Raw genomic sequence first — 23,767 nt, forward strand, 5'->3', positions numbered from 1 at the left:
CGCCTGAATGCCCGTTTTTCCTGGCGGGGCCCTGACAGTCAGCCCATGAACCTGTGTTCCAAAAGGGAAGAAGAGAAATGTAAGAAGTAAATCTTGCCAGTTGGACAGGCCAGAGGGGCTGCATCAGAACCAGGAAGTGAAACTGCTCCGCCTGGTTTCCTGCCTGAGTCAACAAGGGCATGGGTTGGTGCAGGGGGCTGGCAGAAGGGAGGGACCCTGGAAAAATTGGGGTGGGGTGGCCACAGAGCTGGGGGCCCTTATCCCCCTTCGTCTGAGCCGCCGGGGCCACCCTATTTCCCACGGGTCTCAAATACATGTGGGTTTGGGGTCAGGAGCTGTGGATGCCTAGACAATGAGCTCACAGCGGCCTGGCGGGATAAACGTGGCTTCCATTTCTCTGAAGCCCAAGTTCGCCGGCTGCGTGGAGAAGGGAGGACATGTGAATGTCCGGAACCTGGCTCCCAACCTCTCCTAAAAGCATTGCTGGGAGGAGAGCAGGCCAAGAGATTCCCAGGGGCCTTTCGGACCTCATATATTCTCCTGGGATCACTGCGTGGCCTGGGGTAACTTTCTGACCTTCTCTGGGTCTCATTCCTCTGCAAAATCAGGGAAATGGAATAGAATGTTGGTGTTTTCCCAAACTCTGTGCATTTGATCCCCAGCAATGTGACAGAACCACCCGCAGGGCTTGAAGGCGGGGCCCTATCCTTTCCCTGAGCAAGTTCACCTTGAGCAAGTTCACCTGGCCTTTCTGTGCCTGATGGGGATGGTGACAGTATTAATATCTAATGTCAGAGAATAAAATAACATCCTCACTCTGTGATACCCTAGTCTCCATTCCTCCTATGGTTAACCCACTAGAGCAGCCTGGGGTGACTTCTCTGATTCAACGTCTCAGGACACCCACTGACGCATCCTCAGGGACCGGGACCCGGGCTTAGCTGACACAGCCACGTTCCAGTTGCTGAAGAGGATCACGGGTAAGGGTGGCTCTGGGGTCCTGTTGGCAAGGGGAGCACCCGAAACGTGGGCTTCACTGAAGTCCCTCCTCATCCTCCCCATCCTTCCCCATCGGTCTGTCTTTGCCTCAACTTTTCTGGCAATAAGTCTAGGGCATCCCAGACTGGATAACTTCGGGCAAGCGCTTCCCTCTCCAAGCCTCAGTTTCCTCATCTGAGAAATGGAGGCAACGAGCCCCACTTTGCAGCACTGTTGGAAGGCTTAAACGTGATTATATGCTAGGGGCACCGGGGTGACTCAGTCGGTTAAGCATCCAACCCTTGATTTCGGCTCAGGTCATGATCTCACAGTTAGTGAGTTCGAGCCCCGCCTCAGACTCCATGCTGACCGTGTGGATCCTGCTTGGGATTCTCTCTCTCTGCTCCTCCCCAGCTTGTGCTTTCTCTGTCTCTCTCTCAAAATAAATAAACTTAAAAAAAAAAAGTGATAATATGCCAGAACAGCAAGAGCACATTATTATGCACGTTGTTCCTGCTGCTGCTATTATGGCAGGTTGTGGTGTCTCAAGACCACTGCTGTCCAATAGAAGTTAACCATGCATGTCGCCTATGTAACTTTAAATGTCCTGATACCAAATAAAATATAAAAAAATAAAAGGAAACAGGTGGAATTAATTTGAATCATGTATTTTATTTAACCCAAACTTACCTAAAATATTACCATTTCAACACATCAGTATAAATAATTCTTGGGGCGCCTGGGTGGCTCAGTCGGTTAAGCGTCCGACTTCGGCTCAGGCCACGATCTCGCGGCCCGTGAGTTCGAGCCCCGCGTCGGGCTCTGTGCTGACAGCTCAGAGCCTGGAGCCTGTTTCAGATTCTGTGTCTCCCTCTCTCTCTGACCCTCCCCCGTTCATGCTCTGTCTCTCCCTGTATCAAAAATAAATAAACGTTAAAAAAATTTTTTTAAAAATAAATAATTCTTAGTGAAATATTTTGCCTTTTTTTCCTAAGTCCTTTTCTTTTTTAAGCAACTTTTTTTTTTTTAACGTTTATTTATTTTTAAGAGAGGGAGAGAAGGAGATAGAGCATGAGCAGAGGGGGGAGGCACAGAATCTGAAGCAGGGACAGCTCAGAGCCAGACGTGGGGCTCGAACTCACAAGCTGTGAGATCACGCTTAACCGACTGAGCCACCCAGGTGGCCCTCCTACTAAGTCCTTGAAATGCATCTTGTTACATTTACAGCACACCTCAATTCCGCCCGGCCCCATTTCAAGGGCTCAAAGGTCACTTGTGGCCAATGGTGACCCTACTGGACAGCACAGGTCGGAGGGAGTTTACTGAATGGTGGGTTGGGCACCGGCCAGAAAGTGCAGCTGGAAATTCCTGGAAGGAAAAAGCCAGTTTCCATATGGGGTGGGGAGACTGGGGACAGCAATCGGGCCACTTAAGGGCCAGCTTCGGTGTTTCCCGCTTTGTAGACATTTCAGCGGAACGGGAACAGAGTTTGAGTTGGCTCAGTCGGTAGGTTACGGGTTGTCTGCTGTGTGCCGGCTGCTGTTCGGGTGCTTGCGGTGTAGCAGTGCACCGATTACCCAAACGACCGCCCCCGGGGGTCTCGGTGGAGAGGAAAGAGTCAGAAACTAAACAGCTGCTAAAACACATGCAGAAATGTAATGATAATGGCGAAAAGCGTGCCGAAGGGGAAACGTCGGGTTTTCTAAGGACAGGGGAAAGGAAGGATGGCGTGGGCCGTGGGGGCGGGGCCGGCGATCAAGACCAAGGGCGGCTTCCGGGCGAGAGACGGTGTCCAGGACAAAATGGGTCGGAAAAACAATTAGAGGTGATCGGATTCGACAAGTATTAGTTCAATCTTACGAAATTGCCATTTTAGTCGGTCAAAACCGGTCGAAATCAGCAACTGCCTATGACTCAACGTAATGTTCAGGGCATAGAATGGATTAGGGGTTCCTCTCTTAGGGCTTGAGTTGAGCTCTGTTTCTAGAGAGGAGGTCTGCAGCCCCCATGAGCTCCACAAGGAGACTGTGATCCTCCCCGCCCCCCGCCCGCCCCGCCATCCCCCAAAACATCAAAACTTGACTCCGCGCCCAGAGACGCTGAGAGAGTTTCTCGCATCACACAGCCCAGAGGGAGGAGGGGCCGAGCTGCTGCCCTGGAATCCCGCCGCTCAGTCTCGCTCCCTGGCCGAGCCTTGTTGATTGTCCCCTTGCGGAGCCCGGAAGCGACCCTCAGTAAACAAAGCCGTGTGTGGGCGCAGCCCCAGCTGCCCGGGGCGCGCTGTCCAGCCGGAGGGGGGCGGGAGAGGAATGTTGTGAATGAACCCAGGACCCGCCCCGAAACTTCGCGTACGGCCTGCGCCGCGGGGGTCCTCCTACTGTGATTGGCCACAGGTGCCCCATGATTGACAGCGCAGCCCGATGAGCTCCCTGATTGGGCTTCCCCCAAAAGACAGGCGGCACATCCAACGAATGAACAGCGAGAATTTAGGGACGAGTCTGGAGGTGCAGCCAATGGTGGAGGAGGGCCTCGGAGGCCGAGGGGGGGGGCCAATGGGGACGGGCGGCGGGGGCGGGACGACGGCGGAGGATAAAGCGGCGACTGAGGCAGCTTCATTGTTGTGAAGAGTCTTAAAGGGGCCGCATCACCCGGCCGGCCCGGCGCGGGGCGGGGGTGGGTGCGGCTGGGGTCCCGGGGCGGCCGAGCGCGGAAGACGAACTGGAAGGCGGGTAGGGGGCGCGGGATCCGGCGAAGCAAAGCGGGCATCGGACCGACCCCCCAACAGGCCCCGCCCCGGCCCCGGTCCGGCCGATGGACCCCCCTGCGGCCAAGCGGAGCCGGGGCTGCCCCGTGGGACCTGAGGAGCGCGATGCCGGGGCCGGGGCCGGGGCCGGGGCCGTGCGCGGCCGGGGCCGGCCCGAGGCGCTGCTGGACCTCAGCGCCAAGCGAGTAGCCGAGAGCTGGGCCTTCGAGCAGGTGACGGGGGCGGGGGGGGGGGTGGTGGAGGGGGGGAGGGACGCACCCCCAGCCCCTTCTCCGACTTGCCTTCTCCTCCCCTTGCCCAACCCCCAGCCTCGGACCTGCCCCCACATGAGACACTCCCAGAGAGAGATCCCCTTCAGGATCCTTAAGTCCGCCCCGAAACACCCCCTCATCCTCCCATTTCACTTCTTCAAGCCCTGTGACCCGCCCCCATTCCTTTTGCCATCCCTGCCCTCCAGCCCACAAGAACAGAGATGCCCTCAGCGCCCTCAGCTCAGGACACTTCCTTCTCCTTCTCCTCCTGCCCCGTAGTCCCTCTCTTCCCACCCATCCTCAGCACCCCATTCAGTCCTCACTCCTCTTTCCAACTCCTGTAAGCCGCCCCCACTTGGACACCCCAGATCGCTGCCCCACACCCCCAGTAGAACCCCCCCCCCCTCCATTTCTACAGATCCCAGCCTCAAGATACTCCTTTCTGTCCCTGATCCGTGCCTCCAGAACCCACCTGTCTCCTGGGGAACCCCCGTCCTCCTCCAGGTCCTTCCCTGGGGTCCTGCCCCCCCTCCCTCTGAGACCACCTCCCACCTGGGGCTGCCCAACCCCTCCAGGGTGAGGGTACCCTCCCACATCCCCCTATTTCCCCAGTGCTCGCCCTCCCTCTGCCCCCGCCCCTACCCCCCACCCCCCCAGCCCTCCCAGTCCTTCCAGGGGATCAGCAGCAGGGCGAGGCCTGGGTCACAGTACCTGGACAGGTGCACTGGAACCCTACCTCTGTAGTTTCTGAGGGCTCTGCCATGATGCCCCGGGGCTGGGGAGGTTAGAGTCCCCTTTTCCAGCCTCAGAGTGGGCCTCTGGAGAGTGGAGGTGTGGCCTGGGTCTGACCAAGCCTTCTGCAGCCCCCATAGGTTCTGTCCTCTGTCTGGCTTTGAGGGGTGTTCTTTGCTCCCTGGCCTCTCCAGAGTTAGGAAGTCTGCGGGACTGATGAGTCTGGGCCGCCAAGTGGGGATGGGGGCAGGCTCTGATTCACGGCCTGGAAAAATCCCTCCTTAGTCATCTGCCAAACCATCCCCAAGGCCTCGGCCAGTCACTGGCCCACCCACTTCCCCCAGAAACCCAGGACTGGGGGCTCTGGGAGGTTGCCACCCCTCACAATCCTAAACCATCTCTGGGTCTCCCACGTACCTGCCCTGGTCAGGCCTGGTGCTAGGAAAACTCTCGCTCATGAAATCCTCTGCAGCCCTCTGGGATTTGTCGTTCTCCCTCCCACTTTGAGGAAACTGGAGCACAGAGAGGTTGAGAAACGTGCGCAAGGTCACAAAGCCCGTGAGTTAGCAAGCCCAGATTGGAACGCAGGCTCAATCGGCTTGGTTCACTGCCCAGAGCCCACGGGGTGACGAGGACACCCCTCCCTTCCTGTGGGCCGTTGGAAACTGAGAACAGAGTCTGTCTTGGTAGCTGGAGCTTGCCAGCTGTGAGACTGAACAAGTGAATTCACCCCACTTCTGAGCCTCAGAGTCTCCAGGCTGCAAAATGGGGTGATAACTAGTCTCACTTGAGATGTTGCTATGGAAATTATGGGAAATCACATACATAAAGCATTTAGCACAGTGTAGGCTGAGAAAATGGAGACCTGATCACTATTCTTATCACTTTTGTCTCCCTTTCTCTTGCCCCTTCGGAGCCTTGGAGGTGGGTCTATGTTACAGCAGGACCCCCGGACCTGGTATCCAGGAGGGAGGTCGCAGAAAGTTCTGGAACACTAAGTACAGGCCAGGAGTTATTGTAAACGTATTTACATATGTAAATGAATATTTAATCCTCGTGATACTCAGGAGGGCAGTGCTGTTAACATCCCCACATCACATTTGAAAAAGCAAGCACAGAGAGGCAAAGTGACTTGCCCAAAGTCATACTCCTGAGCGGCAAAAGCCAGGGTTCGAGCCGGGGTTTCTAACCCACCGGCCCTTCCCGCAGGTTGAGGAGCGGTTCTCCCGGGTGCCAGAGCCGGTCCAGAAGCGCATTGTGTTCTGGTCGTTCCCACGCAGCGAGCGGGAGATATGTATGTACTCGTCGCTGGGCTACCAGCCCCCAGAGGGCGAGCATGATGCCCGGGTGCCCTTCACCCGCGGGCTGCACCTGCTGCAGAGCGGGGCCGTAGACCGAGTGCTGCAAGTGGGTGAGTGCTGGCCCCCACCCCTGCCGGGGAGGCCAGGAGGTCCAGAGCAGGCGCGGAGGAGGAGGAGGAGGAGGGAGTGGAGGGAGGCCTGGGCCAGGGCGAGGGGAGGTTCCAGATGTCTGGCTTCCATGCCCGGGAAGGATTATGCAAGAAATTGTGAGCTAAGGATCAGAGATCTGCCTGGACCTCAGGCAGCGGGCTTAGATGCGGCTGGGAGGAAGGATGGTGAACTAGAAAGCAGGGGAAGGAAGGTCCCAGAACTTAGGCAGCAAGGACCAGCTAAGGGCTGAGGGCTGAGGCTATTTCTAGATCCCAGGTGGAGGGCCACTATGGGGATCGGGGTAGAGGTGGAGACAGAGTGATGAAAAGCCCTAGACCTCAGGCTTTGAGTCCACTTGGGGGTGGGTACGGGATTCTGAGCTAAAGGCAAAGGTGGTCCTGGGGGCCTCAGCCAGGACGCTCCTGAGGCAGGCGTCAAGGAGCAATTGTAAACAAGAAGGAGGGGACGTTTCAGACCTCAGGCAGAGGGACCTGGTGATGCTTTAGGGCCAAGGTTTAGAGCCAAAGGTAAGAATGATCCTAGACCTCAGGACACAGGGGCCGGGTGAGGGTTGGAGGCAAAGATCTAGGGCCAGAGGTGAGAAGGAGTCTTGGACCTCAGGCAGAGGGACTCAGGGGAGCTCTCACCAGAGGTCTGGCGGTCTCAGACCTAAGGCAACGAGGCTTAGGTGGGGGCCTAGAGTAGAAGCTTGAGATCAGCTGTGAGGGGTGGTCTTAGGCCTCAGGCAGTGGGGTCCAGGTGAGGGTAGGGGGCAGAGGTTTAGAAGTAGAGGTGAAAGGATTCTAGACCTCAGGCAGCGGGGCTCAGGAGCGGACAAGTAGAGGTCGAGCCAGAAAGCGGGTAAGCCCTGGAAAGCTACACCTCTCATGTGGGAGCGCCGCTTCTCCTAACTGGAGGCAGGGGCTTGGCCAAGATGGTCCTCCCTGAACCCTGGCAGCCTGGAGGCCCCCTTGCCCGGACATGGCCCAGCCCACCCCAGGCTCAGCCATCTTCAGCTGGTATGAGGAAGCCACTGTTTCTGTGCCACTGTCTCTCTGCGTGACGCAGCCAGGGCTGGCTGGGGCCTGAGCTGCCCAACCAGTTGGATAAGCCTGGCATCTGGGCTCCCCAGGGGCCAGGGAGGGGCAGGGGGTGATGGGATGACCTGGCCCCTCGCCTGCCACATCAGCCCCTCACCCCCAACTGTCATAGGCCTCTGTCATCTTCCCAGGAAGTTACAGGGCCCCCGGAGCCCAGGCTGTATCCACGGTAACCCAAGGGCCGAGAAAACCACCTTCAACGTCATCATTATAATATTCTTCAGAATTAGAACAGGAGCCAGCATTTATTTAGGACTTACTATATACCTACAGTGAGTGTTCTAAACATTTACCAAGCATTAGCTCGTTTCATCCTCATCACAAAGGCATGAGGAAGATGTCACTATTCACTCCCATTTGACAGATGAGGAAGCCAGGCACAGAGAGGTTAAGTGGCTTGCTCTAGGTCACTCCGCGGGGATTTGCATCCGGGTCTTGCCTTGCACCATGGACAGCACCCCTGTCTCCCGGGTGACACAGCGGGCGGCTGGTTTGACTTTGGTCTTAGGGTTCCACCTGAGCGGAAACATCCGGGAGCCGGGGGGCCCCGGAGAGCCCGAGCGCCTCTACCGCGTCTCCATCAGCTTTGACCGCTGCAAGATCACATCTGTGAGCTGCGGCTGCGACAACCGGGACCTCTTCTACTGCGCCCACGTGGTGGCCCTGTCGCTCTACCGAATTCGGCACGCCCGCCAGGTGGAGCTGCGGCTGCCCATCTCTGAGACGCTGTCCCAGATGAACCGAGACCAGCTGCAGAAGTTCGTGCAGTACCTCATCAGCGCCCACCACACCGAGGTGCTGCCCACTGCCCAGCGCCTGGCTGATGAGATCCTCCTGCTGGGCTCCGAGATCAACCTGGTGCACGGTGAGGGCACCCGGGGGCCTGACGGGGCGGCGCGGCCTCAGCTTGCAGCCACCTCGGTGGCCTCGAGGCAGGCATTTGCCATGGAATCCTTAGGTCCCCTGGATCCTTGAGTCGGGGTGGGGAGAGCGCCATGGCCTGAAGTCAAGGTCACACACCCAGTTAAGCGCAGATCCTGGATCTGACCTGGCCCCGGGCAGATGAGTGAATGGTTGGAAATCAGCCAACCGGGAGATTCAGCCCCCGGGTGGGGGTGCGCCAAGATCACAGGAGCAGGCCTGCGTGTGGGTAGGTGGAGGGCATGAAGGGTATGTGGACGTGGGTGGGTGTCGGGTGGGAGACAGACCAGGAGGCGTTGTGAGCTCCGGGAGGGTTTGGAGCTACAGGGGGCTGGGAGAGGATGGCGTAGGATGGACGGTAGGGAGATGGCTGGGCCGTTGGGAATGGTGGGGTGTTGGGTGAGCGAATGATCATGTAGGTGAATGGGGAGTGGGTGCTATTGACCGCATCGGTGAGGGGGGATGGGCTTTGATTAGGATCAAGGTAGACCGAGGGTGGTGGACAGATGGGAGTTGGTGGAAGATTGGAAACCCCGGCCTCACTTTTCCTCCGTCCCCGCAGGTGCCCCAGACCCCACAGCGGGCGCAGGCATCGAGGATGCCAACTGCTGGCACCTGGACGAGGAGCAGATCCAGGAGCAGGTGAAGCAGCTGCTATCCAACGGCGGCTACTACGGCGCCAGCCAGCAGCTGCGCTCCATGTTCTGCAAGGTGCTGCGCAGGCGCGGCGGGGCCGGGGACTGGGAGGTGCCGGCGCCCCGCCCCCTCCTCACCACCCCGCCCCACCCCCATCCCCGGCACAGGTGCGGGAGATGCTGCGCATGCGGGACTCCAACGGGGCGCGCATGCTGATCCTCATGACTGAGCAGTTCCTGCAGGACCCGCGCCTGGCCCTGTGGCGGCAGCAGGGCGCTGGCATGACCGACAAGTGCCGGCAGCTGTGGGACGAGCTGGGTAAGGCCTATTCCGAGGCGGCGCACTGGACCCGGGGCTCCCGCTCCCGCGGCGGCCCTGGCAGCCAGGTCTTGCCCACCCTGACATTAGGGTCTGGCCCCTGAATCCTTTCTCTGCTCATTTGCCCCTCTGATGTAAGAGGCACTGTACCGGGTGCTGGGGCTGCAGCAGAAAACAAAGATTAAATACCTGCCCTCTTGGAGCTGACACTGAACATTATAAGATCCTATCAAATACTACCAACCCCTCTGACCACACCTTTTCCATAAGGGCGACTGTCTGTGGCTTTGGCTTTGTGGGTCACTGGTCTCTGTCACAGCTTCAGTTTTGACCGTTGTCGTGGAAAAGTAGCCCCTGACATATCACCAGATGGGCGTGGCAACGTCCCAATACAGTTTTGTTTACAGCGGCTATTTATGTGAATTTCACGTAATTTTCACAGGTCCCAAAATCTTCTTCTGATTTATTTTTCCCTCACCATTTGAAAACATAGAAGTCAATCGTAGCTCGCGTGCCGTTCAGACCAGGGGGTGGGTTCGATTTTATCCACGGGGGGTAGTTTGCTGACCCCTGTAAACAGATGGTGATAAGTGCTATAGGGAAAAAAAAAAAACAAACAAAAGAGGAAGAGTCTGGGTTCCAGTCCTGACTTCCCAGCTGTGTGACCTTGAGCAACCGCTTTTACCTCTCTGGGCGGTAAGGTGAAAAGACTATCAGTTGCAACCTCAGAGGCTGGAGATGAGGGGTCAGCAGAGACCAGTGCCCTGCACGCACTAGGCACTCCACAGGTGTGTGCCCGTTCCTATTGTCATGAATGCTGAGCCTGCCTCGTGCCCACACTGACCACCCGCCCTCCCTCCCCAGGGGCCCTGTGGGTGTGTGTCGTCCTGAGCCCCCACTGCAGACCAGAGGAGCGAGTGAGCTGGCTGCAGCTGCTTGGCAAGTGGGACAAGCTGGACGTGTGCCCGCTGGAAGAGGGCAACTACTCTTTTGACGAGCCCAGCCTGCAGCCCACCATGACCCTCAGCCGAGGTAGGAGAGGGGTCCCTGCCATTCCCCCTGCAAAAAGCTGGCCTGGTGCCCAGTCTCCCCATCACGGTGCTCTGGGGGAGAGCAGAGGGGCCCCCAGCCCCTGCCAGCAGGAGGGAGGGAGTGCCCAGGCAGGGGCGGCAGGCAGCCTGAGTCACAGGAAGTGAAATGTTTAAGGCGCTTATAGTTCTGGGCTGCTCTCCTGGCCATGGAGGCAGGGGTGGGGGGACAGAGAGAAAAGGAAAAAGGCTATTGAGAAGAGAGAGACAGGTAGAGTCAAGATGGAGGGACGGAGGAAGAGAGAGAAGAGAAAGTGAGGAATGGGGGTGGGGGTAGAGACGGAGAGAGAAAGGAATGGAGTCCAGGGAAGGGGCAGGACGGACAGAGAGACCAATGGACAGTTATTCCACCTCCATTATCCATTGGCATGAAGGGCTATAACAGCTCCTCCAACAGAGCCATCACTGAGCCCAGAGTCTAGTCCCCAGCTGGCACCCAGTCAGGGGAGCTGGCCTCAGCCCCGAGTGCTAGGCCCCCTTACCAGGCCATGTTGGGCGCCTCTCCCGCAGGCCCAGAGGAGGAAGAGGAAGAGGAGGTGGGCGCTAGAGGTTCCCGCCACACCGTTTTCGGCCGCGCCCTGCAGGCTGGGTCGCTGCACTGGAGCGACACTCACCTGCAGAGGATCCTGGCCAGCGACTCCTACGGCCCCAGCCTCACAGGCACCATGGGCGGTGAAAAGCCAACCTTTGACCCCCAGGGCCGCCCACTGTGGCTGGGTGAGCCCTTCCCCACCGCGTGCGCCCGTGTGGACACCCTGCGTGCCCATGGATACCCCCGTCAGGCCCTGCGGCTGGCAGGGGCCATAGTCAACTCACTCCGGCTGCAGCGACGGCATCAGCTTGAAAGCTACAAGCAGCAGAAAAAAGGTGGGTGCCACGACTGTCATACTACCCTGGGGCTCTAGACACAAATGCCGACTGCTGGGCACTGTGGCAACCCTGACATCTGTGGGTACCGCTCGGGGTCCCACCGGGAAAGCCAGATCAGTCGAAGGTGTCGGGAACCGAAAAGAATTTAATACAGGGGATTGAGGCCTCACAAAACTACTGGAAGGGCTGCAGCATTAAGAGTCAGGGATACCAGTGCTTAGGCTCAAGAACCTGAACTTCCGAAGTACAGGGATTACAGCAAACTGCTGACATTGAGCTCAGCAGCCTGTGGCTGCACTGTGGGCTGCGTCCAGGAGGACACTCGGAACCTTCTGGCAAGCCCTTGTGTCTGTGCCCTGCACAGTCACACACCTGCTCGTGGAGGCTGCAGAAGAGCCTCATCCTTTCCCAGCCTCTGCACCTCACACAAAGAAGCCTGGGACTTGTAGTTTTTAAGCTTCCAGCTCCCGTGGAACAGGATGGGTGCACCAGCCGCAAGTCTTTCAGGAACGTGGACCCAGTGTGCCCAGATTTTCAAGACAGGCCAGAAATCTGGATTGTATGATGTGCAAATTTACTGATTTTTTTTTTTTAATGTTTATTTGTTATTGAGAGACAGAGAGATAGCGCGTAGCAGGGGAGGGGCAGAGAGAGAGGGAGACACAGAATCGGAAGCAGCCTCCGGGCTCCGAGCTGTCAGCACAGAGCCCGACGCGGGGCTCAAACTCACAAACCGCAAGATTACGACCTGAGCCAAAGTCGATCGCTTAACGGACTGAGCCACTCGGGCACCCCTGATTTTTTTTTTAAGTTTATTCATTTGGGGGATGGAGACAGTGAGTGGCGGGGGGGGGGGGGGAGGCGAAGAGAGAGAATCCGAAGCAGGTTCCACGCTGACCCTGGTGCAGGACTCAAACTCACCAACAGTGAGATCATGACCTGAGTCGAATTTGGACGCTTAACCAACTGAGCCACCCACGTGCTCCCGTTTACTGAATTTTTTAAACATGGGCACCAAATTCAAATTCGTATTAGGGGGACCAAAAAAAGCCACAGTGTATGGGCCAAAAAAAGAACATGTTTGTGGACTGGCTATGGGGAGGCAGGAGGGCAACTTACCAGGAAATTGAGCCCAGGGTATAACGGGAACCTGGGGGATCTGGACCCCGGCAGAGTTCTGGCCTGGCCTAGAGGCACAGAGAAACCCCGCCCTGCCGCAGAACCACTGAGAGCTGTACATCTTAGGGATGTATTGTGGTTTTCCAGGGGAACAGGAGGGAGGGACAGCGTTTCAGGTAGAAGAACAACATGGGCAGGATCCCAGAGGCAGGAGGGGGAGGAGATAGGAGAATGGGCGTTCGGATGGGGCAGGTGGCCACGTGGGGTCGGGACAGCTGGGTGAGATGGAAAATGATGGGAGGGATTAAGAAGAGGAGAATGGCACCGGTTAGGTGTTTCAGAAAGCACCCAGTTTTCATCCTGTGACCTGCCAGGCCTAGGTCTGGCTGTGGGACAGGAGGCCAAGGCTGTGGAGGTGAGGGCTGCTACAGAGCTCAGGGGGCAGAGAAGATGGCTGCCGGGTGGGTGGGCAGTGGGCAGGCGCTGGGAGGCCGGGCTAGGGGTTCAAGGGCAGACCCCCCCCACACACACTAGGCTTGTGGAGGGGCAGGCACTGAGCCCCCCCATACTGCCTGCAGAGCTGCTGCAGAAAGGGAACACGTGCATCACCAACACGGAAGGCTGGGTGGGCCACCCCCTGGACCCTATTGGCTGCCTCTGCAGGGCGCTCCTGGAGGCCTGTCGCCTGGAGGAGGAAACCCTCGCCCTTTACCCAGGTGCCTACACTGGGGCCCCTGGGAGGAAGAGGGGCATCCCCCCACCCTCCCCGGCCCAGCACCCCGAGAAAAGAAAGTGGGGCCGCACCCTTATCCTTGGCCACACCCCCTAACCGGTGCCAGCAGCCCGTAGACCCCGCTTCTCCTGACCGCGAGGCCACCATAGACCTACTGTCTGCTGGTAGGAAGTGTCTGGTTAGAGCTGGGAGCCGCTGGGTTCCCCCTAAACCTAAGCCCCCAGGCCCCCCGCTTGAGGTGGAGAGCCGCTGGGGTCCCAGGAAGCGGGTCCTGAAGCCCGAAACCCGTGTCCCACAGACTCAGGCCCCGAGAAGCGGAAGGTGGCCTACCAGCACGTGCCGGTGCCCGGGAGCCCTGGGGAGTCCTACCTGGCGCTGGCCCTCGAGGTGGCACTGCTGGGCCTGGGGCAGCAGCGGGCCCTGCCCGAGGGGTTGTACGCCCAAGACAAGGTGGTGCGCAGCGAGGAGCAGCTGTTGGCCCTGCTGGAGGAGGTGGAGCTGGACGAGCGGCTGGTGCAGGTGCTGCGCAGACAGGCCGGGCTGCTGCTGGAAGGTGAGGCCCCGCCCCCAGCCCGCTCCTGAAGGCGGGGTCCCGCCCCCCACCTGCGGTGGTCGGTTGCTGCCGGCTCTCGGCCCTCATAGTTCGCTCCGAGCTCGGCAGGCAGCGCCTAAAAGGTGAGACCCGGCCCTTGGCCCTGCTCCCGAGAAAGTTCCGGCAGCCAGTAGCCGCTGTGGCCTCTGAGGCGCTGCCCCTCTCCCACCTTGGAGTCGAGGAGCCTGGTCCCTGATGCCCAGCTGGACTTCACTGGCTCTGCCCGTGGCCCTGCCTTCTGAGGCCCCCACCCGCCCCTGGAGCGGGTGCAGCCCCGTCTGGTATCTGAGTCCTGCCTCCTACCAAGGGGGAGGCCGGGTCTCCTCTTCGGATTCTCCTGCGCTTTTCTGACTCGGCCCTGCACCCCCATCTCCGGGACCTCTTTAACCCCCAGCCCCTGCCCCTCTGTCCTGGGGCCAGCCTACCCCCTACTCAGAGCCTGGGGAGGGGTGGAGACGAGCCCTCACCTGGGGGCTGAGCTCAGCATGCCCCTGCAGCGGGTCCCTTCAGTGGCTTCGGAGAGGTGCTCTTCCGGGAGAGCGTGCCCATGCACACCTGTGCCCGCTACCTGTTCACCGCGCTGCTGCCCCACGACCCTGACCTGGCCTACCGCCTCGCGCTGCGAGCCATGAGGTGAGAAGGGGCGGCTGGGGACTGGCCCAGGGGACCGGGCCAGACTGGAGGGTGAGAGGCGCCCTTGGAGCCCGGTCCTCCCGCCTGAACTCACAGCCTGCTTAATTCCGTCTCCCTCACGCTGGCAGCCCGGTTGCCCTGTGCTTTTGATTATTAAATATGCATGGGTGTTATGATCTTGAATTTGAGAGATATCCACACGGCACAGAATTCAGAGTCCTTTTCTAGACATTTTTGTCCCAACCTACCCAGATCTCTTCCGAGGCGAGCCGTGTCACCACTTTCTTATCTAACCCACAAGAATCAAGATTTCGGCAAACCCATGGTCTGGAAATTGAAAGTTGGTCTTCCTTTTACACCCATGATGCATCCTGTATCTCTTTCTTGCACCTGCAACTTTTTTTTTTTCTTTTAGAGAAAAAGTGCCTGCAGGGGAGGGCAGAGGGAGGGTGAGGGAAAGAGAGAGGGGGTGGGGGGGGGTGGATTTCAGACAGGCTCCACGCTCAGCACAGAGCCTGACATGGGGCTTGATTTCACGACCTGAGCCAAAATCCAGAGTTGGACACAACTGACTGAGCCACCCGGAAGCCCCAGTGGAATTTTTAGAGGCCCTCTGTGTACTAAGCCATGCCCAACAAATAAAGTGCAGTCTGTCCCCAATCTCAGACGATCCCATTTAGGGTGCATCTTTCCAGAATATTTGGAAAGAATCATCTCTGAAGAGCTGTGGATATCTAAGCAGGACCCAGCAAATTAACACCCCACGGGCCAGATTCAGCCTGCCACCTGTTCCCGTACAACCCAGGAGACGAGAATGGTTTTTTGTTTTGTTTTTTTTTTTTTTTTTTAGAGAGACATCTTTTTTTTTTTTTTTTTTTTTTAATTTTTTTTTCAACGTTTTTTTATTTATTTTTGGGACAGAGAGAGACAGAGCATGAACGGGGGAGGGGCAGAGAGAGAGGGAGACACAGAATCGGAAAGAGGCTCCAGGCTCCGAGCTGTCAGCCCAGAGCCCGACGCGGGGCTCGAACTCACGGACCGCGAGATCGTGACCTGGCTGAAGTCGGACGCTTAACCGACTGCGCCACCCAGGCGCCCCGAGAATGGTTTTTACATTTTTAAATGTTTGATGGGGCGCCTGGGTGGCGCAGTCGGTTAAGCGTCCGACTTCAGCCAGGTCACGATCTCGCGGTCCGTGAGTTCGAGCCCCGCGTCGGGCTCTGGGCTGACAGCTCGGAGCCTGGAGCCTCTTTCCGATTCTGTGTCTCCCTCTCTCTCTGCCCCTCCCCCGTTCATGCTCTGTCTCTCTCTGTCCCAAAAATAAATAAAAAAACGTTGAAAAAAAAAATTTTTAAATGTTTGAAAATAAAAGAATATTCTGCGACCCATGGAAAGTATACGAAACTCAGGTTTCAGTGTCCAGCAGTAAAGTTTTATTGGCACGCAGCCACGCCCATTCATTTATGTATCGTCCGTGGCTAATTTACATGGCAGTGGCAGAGTTGTTGGGACAGGGACCAAATGGCCTGCACAGCCAAAAATACCGGCTGTCCAGACTCGTGCAAAGAAACGGTGCCGGTCCCTGGTCCAAACCCACGCCTCACATTACCTCGTGTAATCTTAACAACCTAGAGAAGTAAGTATGTTGACCCCCGTTTTACACGTACACACACTTAAAGTGTGTCCAGAGTCACATGTTGAGGAAACTTCAGTAATATTTGAAACCAGAATAGTCTTGACTCCTCTTCCGGGCTGTTGATCCCATCTGACAACTTAGAAGAACTTTCTAAATATAAACTACATCTATAGAGAGCGAGCCGGTTAACAATACGCCGTAGTGGGCACGTAAAGTCCTCCCCCAAACATTTGTGTGCTCAGCATTGTTCTGGCTGCTGGATATGCAGCAGTGAATAAAATAGTCACAAATGCCCGCCTTCATGGAGCTGTGGTTTTAGGGCAGGAGAGACAATCAAGAAATTAATAGGGGGACCTGGTTGGCTCAGTCGATTTAAGCGTCCGACTCCTGATTTCAGCTCAGGTCATGATCTCCCCATTTGGGAGATCAGGCCCCGTGTCGGGCTCTGCCCTGACAGCATGAAGCCTGCTTGGAATTCTCTCTCTCTCAAAACAAATAAACTTTAAAATTAAAAAAATATATATAGGTAAACTATATTGTGTGTCAGATGTGACCTATAGCAAAGAAGCCCTGGGAGAAGTTGGGAGTGGGAAGTTCACACGGTGCGGGGGGGGGGGGGTGTCACGGAAGAGCCCACTGAAAAATATTTGAGCAAAGACTTGAGGGAGGTGAGGAAGAAGCCATAAGGATGTCTGGGGAAGAGTGTTCCAGGCAGAGGGAGCAGCATGTGCAAAGGCCCTGAGGTCGGACTGTGCTTCATTGTATTTGAGGGACATTGAGGGGAACGGTGCCTGGAACAGAGTAGGGGTGACAGAAAGGCTAACAGGGGCCGCATCAGGACACAAATAACCTCACATTTTTATTGGCCCTGGCATATGAATAGAGTATCGTTTATTTAATCAACTGTGAAGGGTATCAGCAGTACTTTAGTGAACATCTTGCGCTTCTCCCCCTCCCCGTCCCCTGCCCCAGGCTGCCTGTACTGGAGACCGCGTTTCCAGCCGGAGAACCTCACCCCAACCCGCTGGACTCCATCATGAGCAACCGCTTCCCCCGCTGGTTCATCCTTGGCCACCTGGAGACCCGCCAATGTGAGCTGGCCTCTGCCATGCTGACAGCTGCCAAGGGTGAGGACAGCGGCTGCCCCCTGTCCCCCTCTGCCTTCTCTTTCCTCCTTTCTGTCATGCCTCCCCTCTCCTTTTTACTCCTTCATCAGATTTCAGTTTTCCTTGAGCACTTCCTAGATGGCCCAGGCAGTGCCCCGGGTGCTAGGGACACACAACACAGTTCCGAATCCCGCGCCCTGTGATGTTACGTTCTAGTGGGGGCAGGCAGACCACGCGCAAGGTAAACAGTTATGTTACTCAGTAAGCAAGAGAGGAAGAAGTGCCTAAAGCAGGCTAATGCTTAAGCCAAGAGGACTGAGCTATGGCCGGTATCTGCTGTCCCAGTCACCTGGAGCCTCCATGACAGAACCACAGACCAGGGGGCGCAAACAACAGACGTTTATTTTCTCACGGCTCTGGGGGCTGGAAGTCCGAGATCAGGGTGCCAGCCTGGTCGGTTCCCAGTGAGGACTCTCTTCCTGGCTTGCAGACGGCCACCTTCCTGTTGTGTCTTCCCTTGGCAGAGAAAGAGCTCCAAGTTCTTCCTCTTCTCAGGAGGACACTGATGCCATCACGGTGCCCTACCCTCAGGACCCAGTGCCTCTGGAAGTCCCCACCCCCAGATACCATCATCCTGGGGATCCGGGCTTCACCATGAATCTGGGGAGGGTGCAGTCCAGGCCTGGAGAGCATTCCAGGCAGAGGGAACAGCCAGTTCACAGGCTCTGAGGCTAGATTGTGCCTGGTATGTTTGAGGAACAGAGGAGGCCCGTGTGGCTGAAAGTGGAGCGACAGAATTATAGGATCGGGGCCGGTGACAATAACAGCAATAAAAGCTCACATTTCTATAGCTCTTGCCCTGTCAAAGCTTTTCAAGTGTGGGCTCCCCATCCCGTGAGGCAGGTAGCATAGTGTTAGTTTAACCCATTTTACAGATGGGGCAGCCAAGGCACAGAAAGGTGGAGTGCCTTGCTCAGCATCACACAGCTAGTGAATGGCAAGGCAGGGTTTGGGACCCTGGTGCTCTGGGTCCAGAATCAATGCCCTTGACAATTAGGGGTCCTTTTGTGGCTTTGTCCCGCTGGGTGAGGGAGTACCAAGAGTGGTCTGGATCTTTACGGAACCACTGCCGGGTGCTTCTCCCTCCTCACACGGGTGCACCTAGTGGGGAGGAAGCTGTGTGAACAGGTCAGGCGGCAGCACGGTCTGGTGCCAGGTGTGCTGACCCTGCCCTCCTCCTTCCCTCACCCCAGGAGACCCCAAGTGGCTGCATGCGGTGCTGGGCTCCATCCAGCAGAACATCCACTCACCTGCCCTGCTCTTCAAGCTGGCCCAGGACGCCTGCAAGACGGCCACCCCTGCCAGCGCGCCTCCCGACACCACGCTGCTGGGCATTGCGCTGGAACTGGGCCTGCAGGTGGGCGGGAGTCGGGGGTGGGGGGGGGGGAGGGGAGAGGGGAAGGCTGCCTGAGGCCCCGCCTGCGTGTGAGCGACACCTCTGGGGGCGGGGCCGCGAGGAGCCCTGTCTGGGAATGAGGGAATGGTCACCAGCTGGGGTGGGCTTATGAGTGAGGGACTGTGTGGCAGAGTCTGAAGGTGACAGTCCACTTCTGGAGGTGTGACTGAGGACAAGGATGCGGGTCCCGGGTCCCGCAGGTGAGCCGGTGGGCCACAAAAAGCAGCAGAGCCTAGGGTGCTGGGCTTGGGGTGGGGCCTGGGGCTGGTGTGCCTGAGGCTAGGGCCCCTGGGTGGGCGGGGCTGAAGCTGAGGGAGCAGAGCCAATAAGGAGCCTGCTTGGGGGCGGGGCTTGCTGGGAACCGGCCTGGAAGGAAAGGACACCGCGGAGGGGGCGGGGCCCGGGGGAGGGTCCTGAAGGTAAGGAGCCACCTCTGAGTCTGAGGTCTTCGAGGCCGGGCCTGCGAGTTGGGGCCATCCCCAGGGGCCGCCCGGGCAAGGGCTGTCCTGCTGGGGCAAGTCAGAGGCCAGCAGGGGTGCAGCTTGGAGGTGAGGAGTCAAAAGCAGGGTGTGGGACCCGGAGGGGGCGGGGCCTCAGAGTGCTTGCGAAGTAAAATAGGAGGATAGGGAACAGTTGGGGGCAGGCTTGCAGGATGGGTTGGGACCTTCCCAGAACTGGCAAGCAGGGGGGCTGCAGAAGGCGGGATTAGCCCCGAACAGAACAACCTCCTGTGGGGGAGTGGAGCCGTGGCAGGGGGTATGTGGGAGGTGAGAGCAGGGAGGGGTCCCTTATAGAGGTGACATACTGTTTAGGAGCCTTCAGAAGGCAGAACTCCCAGACAGGACCTGGGGAGGGAGCCAGGGGGAGAGGCAAGCAGGGAAGGTGGGACTTGTGGGGCAGGTGCTTTGGGCCTCCAGGGGGAAATCTGACACGAGCATGGAACTTTCTAGAGAGAAGGGGCAGGTTGGTTGGTTGCCTGGGGTAGGCTCCGTGGGGCCTCAGAATAACACCAACAATAACAGTAACAGTCATGGCTGGCGTTGGGCTGAGCGCTTTGAAGCAACCAGTACTGTGCAGGAGCTTTACCTGAGTAAAATCGCACTTTCAGAACAACCCTGTGCGGTAGATACTATTTTTAATCCCCATTTTATTTTTTTAGTGTTTCTGTTATTTTAATTTTTGAGAGAGAGACAGCATGAGCAGGGGTGGGGCAGAGAGAGGAGGAGACACAGGATCCGAAGCAGGCTCCAGGCTCCAAGCTCTCAGCACAGAGCCCCACGCGGGGCTCGAACCCCAAACTGCGGGATCATGACGTGAGCTGCGGTTGGACGCTTCACCGACTGAGCCACCCAGGTGCCCCTTTAATCCCCATTTTATAGACGAGGAAACCAAGGCCCCAGGAGGCCAGGCCACATGTCCAGATTGTGTGGCTCACTGATTCAGCCCTTAACTTCCGAGTCTCCTGGGCCCCTCAGGATCCCTGATCCCCTTCCCTGTCCCCTCCCACGCTGCAGGTGATGCGGATGACCCTGAACACCATGACCTGGAGGCGGAGGGAGATGGTGCGTTGGCTGGTCAGCTGTGCCACAGAGATTGGTGAGAGTCCCCCAGTGAACCTGCCGTCTGTCTCCCTATGGCGCCAGGCAGGCATGAGAGAGAGGCCGGGCCTTTGCCCTGACTCCAGCCCGAGCTCAGGGCCAGGCTGGTGCGATGGGGGTTGTGGGGGGACAGAGCTGGACAGAGGCCCAGAAGCTGGCCAGACTAAAGTGGCTTGGAGAAGGGACAGCGGCTCCAAAGCGTGCCCTCTCCCCACCCAGCCCCGCTGCTCCCCGCTCCTTTGGAAAGGTGGGGTGCGGCTTCCGTCAGGCTTGGGGTGGCGGCAGAGGGGTTGTGTCTTCAGCCCTGGGTGGTGGGGACGGCGCATCAGGGCAGACCCGTGCCCGCACCTGGGAGTCCCCGCCCTTCTTCCCGGCCAGCTTTGCCCTCTTGCCTCCCCCCAGGCCCCCAGGCCCTGATGAATATCATGCAGAACTGGTACTCCTTATTCACACCAGTGGAGGCTGCCACCATCGTGGCGGTGACAGGCACCACGCACGCCACGCTGTCGCGGCTGCAGCTGGATGCGCCCCGGCGGGAGGAGCTCTGGGCCTGTGCGCGGACCCTGGCCTTGCAGTGCGCCATGAAAGACCCGCAGAACTGTGCCCTGCCCGCCCTCACCCTGTGCGAGAAGAACCACGCGGCCTTCGAGGCGGCCTACCAGATCGTGCTGGACGCCGCGGCCGGCGGTCTGGGCCACGCCCACCTCTTCACCGTGGCCCGCTACATGGAGCACCGTGGCCTCCCACTGCGGGCGTACAAGCTGGCCACGCTGGCCCTGGCGCAGCTCAGCATCGCCTTCAACCAGGACAGCCACCCCGCCGTCAACGATGTGCTCTGGGCCTGCTCGCTCAGCCACTCGCTGGGCCGCCACGAGCTCTCTGCCATCGTCCCCCTCATCATCCGCAGCATCCACTGCGCCCCCATGCTCTCTGACATCCTGCGCCGCTGGACCCTCTCGGCACCTGGCCTGGGGCCCCTGGGGGCCCGTCGGGCCGCCAAACCGCTGGGCGCTGACCGGGCGCCGCTCTGCCAGCTCCTGGACGCCGCGGTGGCGGCCTACATCGCCACCAGCCACTCGCGCCTCACGCACATCAGCCCGCGGCACTACGGTGACTTCATCGAGTTCCTAGGCCAGGCCCGTGAGACCTTCCTGTTGGCGCCTGACGGGCACCTGCAGTTCGCCCAGTTCCTGGAGAACCTCAAACAGACCTACAAGGGCAAAAAAAAGCTCATGCTGTTGGTGCGGGAGCGCTTCGGTTGAGGGGCTGCGGCCCCCTTCACCCCGGCCTCCGCGGCACCAGCGCCCCATCCAGGGCCTCGGCACTGGAGGCCCACGTGGCGTTTCAGTATTAAGTCAGGGAAGGAGCCCGGCCGGAGCTGGGAGATCTTGCCTGCCATCCCCTGGAGGCCTGCTGGGGGGGTGACTTCCTGCCACACGCGTGCCTAGGAGTGTGCAAGAGAGTGCGAGACGTGAGGATCAGAAGCCATACCGCCACCCAGGGGCCCGGAAGGGGGTGTGTGCTTGGGCAGCTGGTATGACCCCGCCTTGGGCACCCCAAAAGCAATAGGCAAGCTCTCCCTCCCCAGACAGGCAGGCCTGGCTTGGACTGGGGGTGGGGGTGGGAGCTTCGAGGCGGGACATTCCAGAAAGTGGCTCTTAAAGCCAGCGTAGCAGACCGCCCCACACCCCACTCTGGGTGGCCAGGGGACTCCTGTTAGGGCATCTAAATCTCCTTTTGTACCCTCCCCTCACCGCCTCAGGGGCCCCATTCTGCATCCCAGGGCCTCCTCCAGGCTGCCCAGCTGGGACCAATGGCTCATTCCCACTGAAGGATTTGAAGAGGCCTCAGGCCTCAGCCACATACCTCACCCCCTTCCGGCCAGGACTCCCATTCCCGAGGATGCCAAGGTCCCAGGGCAGGCTCAAGGGGTCACTACTGTCCCTCCCCCTACCTGCTAGTCACTGGATACAACTCAGGAACTGAGCCAGGCTCACACTGTCCTCCAAACCTGGTGGGGGGGGGGGGGGGGGGAGACGAGCGCAGGAGAGCCAGGGACTCCCCGCCCCAGATCTGGAAAGGAGACAGGTTGGCATCCTGGCATTTCCGACTCTGGCTCTCTCTTTCTCCTGCTCTGTGTCCCTGCTCCTCCCCTCATCTTACTCTCTCCCTTTCCCTATTTCCCTTCATTTAGCCTTTCTATTTGTGTCTCAATCTCAGCTGCTGACTCTCTTGGGTCTCCCTTTCCCACCTTGGCCCAGGGAGGAAGAGGGAGAGTGTCCCAGCCCAATCACCCCTTCTGTCTTTTCTCCTCTTGTAATTAAGGACAAAATCATGTCATTTTGTAACTTTTTTTCTATTTATTGAACCGTATATTGTATTTCCTTTTTCTTTTCTTTTTTTTTTTTTTTAATAACACAGCTTTTGAGACTGAGGTGTGTCCCCTACCCCCCTCCCCCGCCCCGAACCAGGACCACCTGATCCCTGGACAGAAAAACTCCAGCCTTGGCTGCTCCCGGCACAACTTCAAGCGAGGGGTGGAATGGGAGTGCTTGCTGGTTTCGTCCGTTCACAGTAGTATAGATAATAGGGCTGAGAGCTGGGCAAGCCCCAAGAGGAGAGCTTTATACCTGTCACCTGTTACAACACGTGTCACAGTGGCCCTACGAGTCGGGAAGAATATCATTTCCGAGAATAGTGGGGTTCCAAAGCGTAAGGAAAGGCAGAGCCTGATCAGTACCATGGTGAAGCCACTGACCCTGCCCACCTCGGACAGCATGGCCCTTAAACTGCTGGGAATGGCCACTAGGGGGTGCCCTGCCTCCAGACACCAATGTTGGAGGTACTTGTCTCCAAGTTGCTGAAAGCGGGGACCCAGACAGGTGCTGGGTGCACCTGGGTGGGGGAGACACACACAAGACAGGAATCCCGGGCTTCGACTCGGCCTTGGTGGGCGGGTTCTGGCGTCGGCGAGAAATGCAGGTGGGTGTGGTCAGCGAGGGGCGCGGCCTGGGCGTGTCTGGATTCCTACGCCGCTGTGGAGGCTTCCAGTCCCCAAATGGAGTGAGCCGTCTGGGGGGCCGCAAAGAAGGCCTTCGGTTGCCTTCTTTCCCTAGTTCCCTGAGAAGCAGGACGGCCTCCCCCCCCCCCCCCCCCCCCTTGTCTTTAGGGTGTGGCGGATAGATGAACAAGTGTGTCTGGGTCACTGTCAGGGCCGGGGCAAGCGAGGACGGGCTTCGCGGCCAGGCGGGGTACAGAGCAGTGCTGGGTGGAGCTGACCGCCAGAGGGCGCCGAGACAGCGCGCGCGCGGTCGTGGGCGGGGCATCGGCAGCGCTGGGCACAGCGATTGGCTCGTGGCACTGCCCTCTGCCCGAGAGGGCCCATTGGGGACGATCCCATCTGCCCCGCCTCCCCCGTTCCCGCAGGTATGTGCCGGCGTGTTCTTTTGCGCCGCCTAGAGGCGTGATTGAGGGTAGAGGGGGCAGGCTCGGTGCCGAGCCTTTGCTTCACCCCTTACAGTCTCAGCTGCCTACAAATGCCGTCCTCGGACTTGGGGCTCCCTTCTTATGCCCCTCAGCTCTCAAAGTCATCCAAAAATGTCCCCATTGGGCCCAGGGATTCCCTCGTAACCCACGCACACCTCAAGCACGAGTTCCCTGCCAGCATTCTCGGACACCAGCAGGTCAAGTCTAACCTGAGGCTTGAATTCTCCCTTATCTCTCCGCCACCCCCAAATGTCACCAGCTCAAGACCCTCGGGCCCCAGCCATCTCTGCCCAGCGTTT

General features: G+C 58.5%; 1 protein-coding gene across 1 annotated transcript; it reads left to right on the forward strand.

The window, feature by feature from the left end:
* Nucleotides 1–3,680: 3,680 nt before the first annotated feature.
* Nucleotides 3,681–22,362, forward strand: ZSWIM4 (zinc finger SWIM-type containing 4). The gene is made up of 14 exons (XM_042928621.1): nucleotides 3,681–3,954; nucleotides 5,935–6,136; nucleotides 7,785–8,141; nucleotides 8,760–8,908; nucleotides 9,001–9,151; nucleotides 10,016–10,183; nucleotides 10,750–11,106; nucleotides 12,807–12,944; nucleotides 13,260–13,514; nucleotides 14,051–14,186; nucleotides 16,795–16,949; nucleotides 18,182–18,345; nucleotides 19,899–19,980; nucleotides 20,385–22,362. Exons 1-14 carry the CDS (start codon nucleotides 3,790–3,792, stop codon nucleotides 21,242–21,244), a joined length of 3,339 nt encoding a protein of 1,112 aa, XP_042784555.1. The 5' UTR covers nucleotides 3,681–3,789; the 3' UTR covers nucleotides 21,245–22,362.
* The last annotated feature ends 1,405 nt before the right edge of the window (nucleotides 22,363–23,767 follow it).

The sequence above is a fragment of the Panthera leo genome, chromosome A2 (genome assembly GCF_018350215.1).
Source record: "Panthera leo isolate Ple1 chromosome A2, P.leo_Ple1_pat1.1, whole genome shotgun sequence".
Classification (NCBI taxonomy): Eukaryota; Metazoa; Chordata; class Mammalia; order Carnivora; family Felidae; genus Panthera; species Panthera leo.

What these genes read in the sequence shown, in the direction of transcription:
- ZSWIM4 (XM_042928621.1), top strand. Translation starts at nt 3,790, where the DNA reads ATGGACCCCCCTGCGGCCAAGCGGAGCCGGGGCTGCCCCGTGGGACCT. An exon ending in CACCATGACCCTCAGCCGAG is followed by an intron (nt 10,184 to 10,749) that starts GTAGGAGAGGGG and finishes CCTCTCCCGCAG; the next exon opens with GCCCAGAGGAGGAAGAGGAA. An exon ending in GGCCGGGCTGCTGCTGGAAG is followed by an intron (nt 13,515 to 14,050) that starts GTGAGGCCCCGC and finishes ATGCCCCTGCAG; the next exon opens with CGGGTCCCTTCAGTGGCTTC.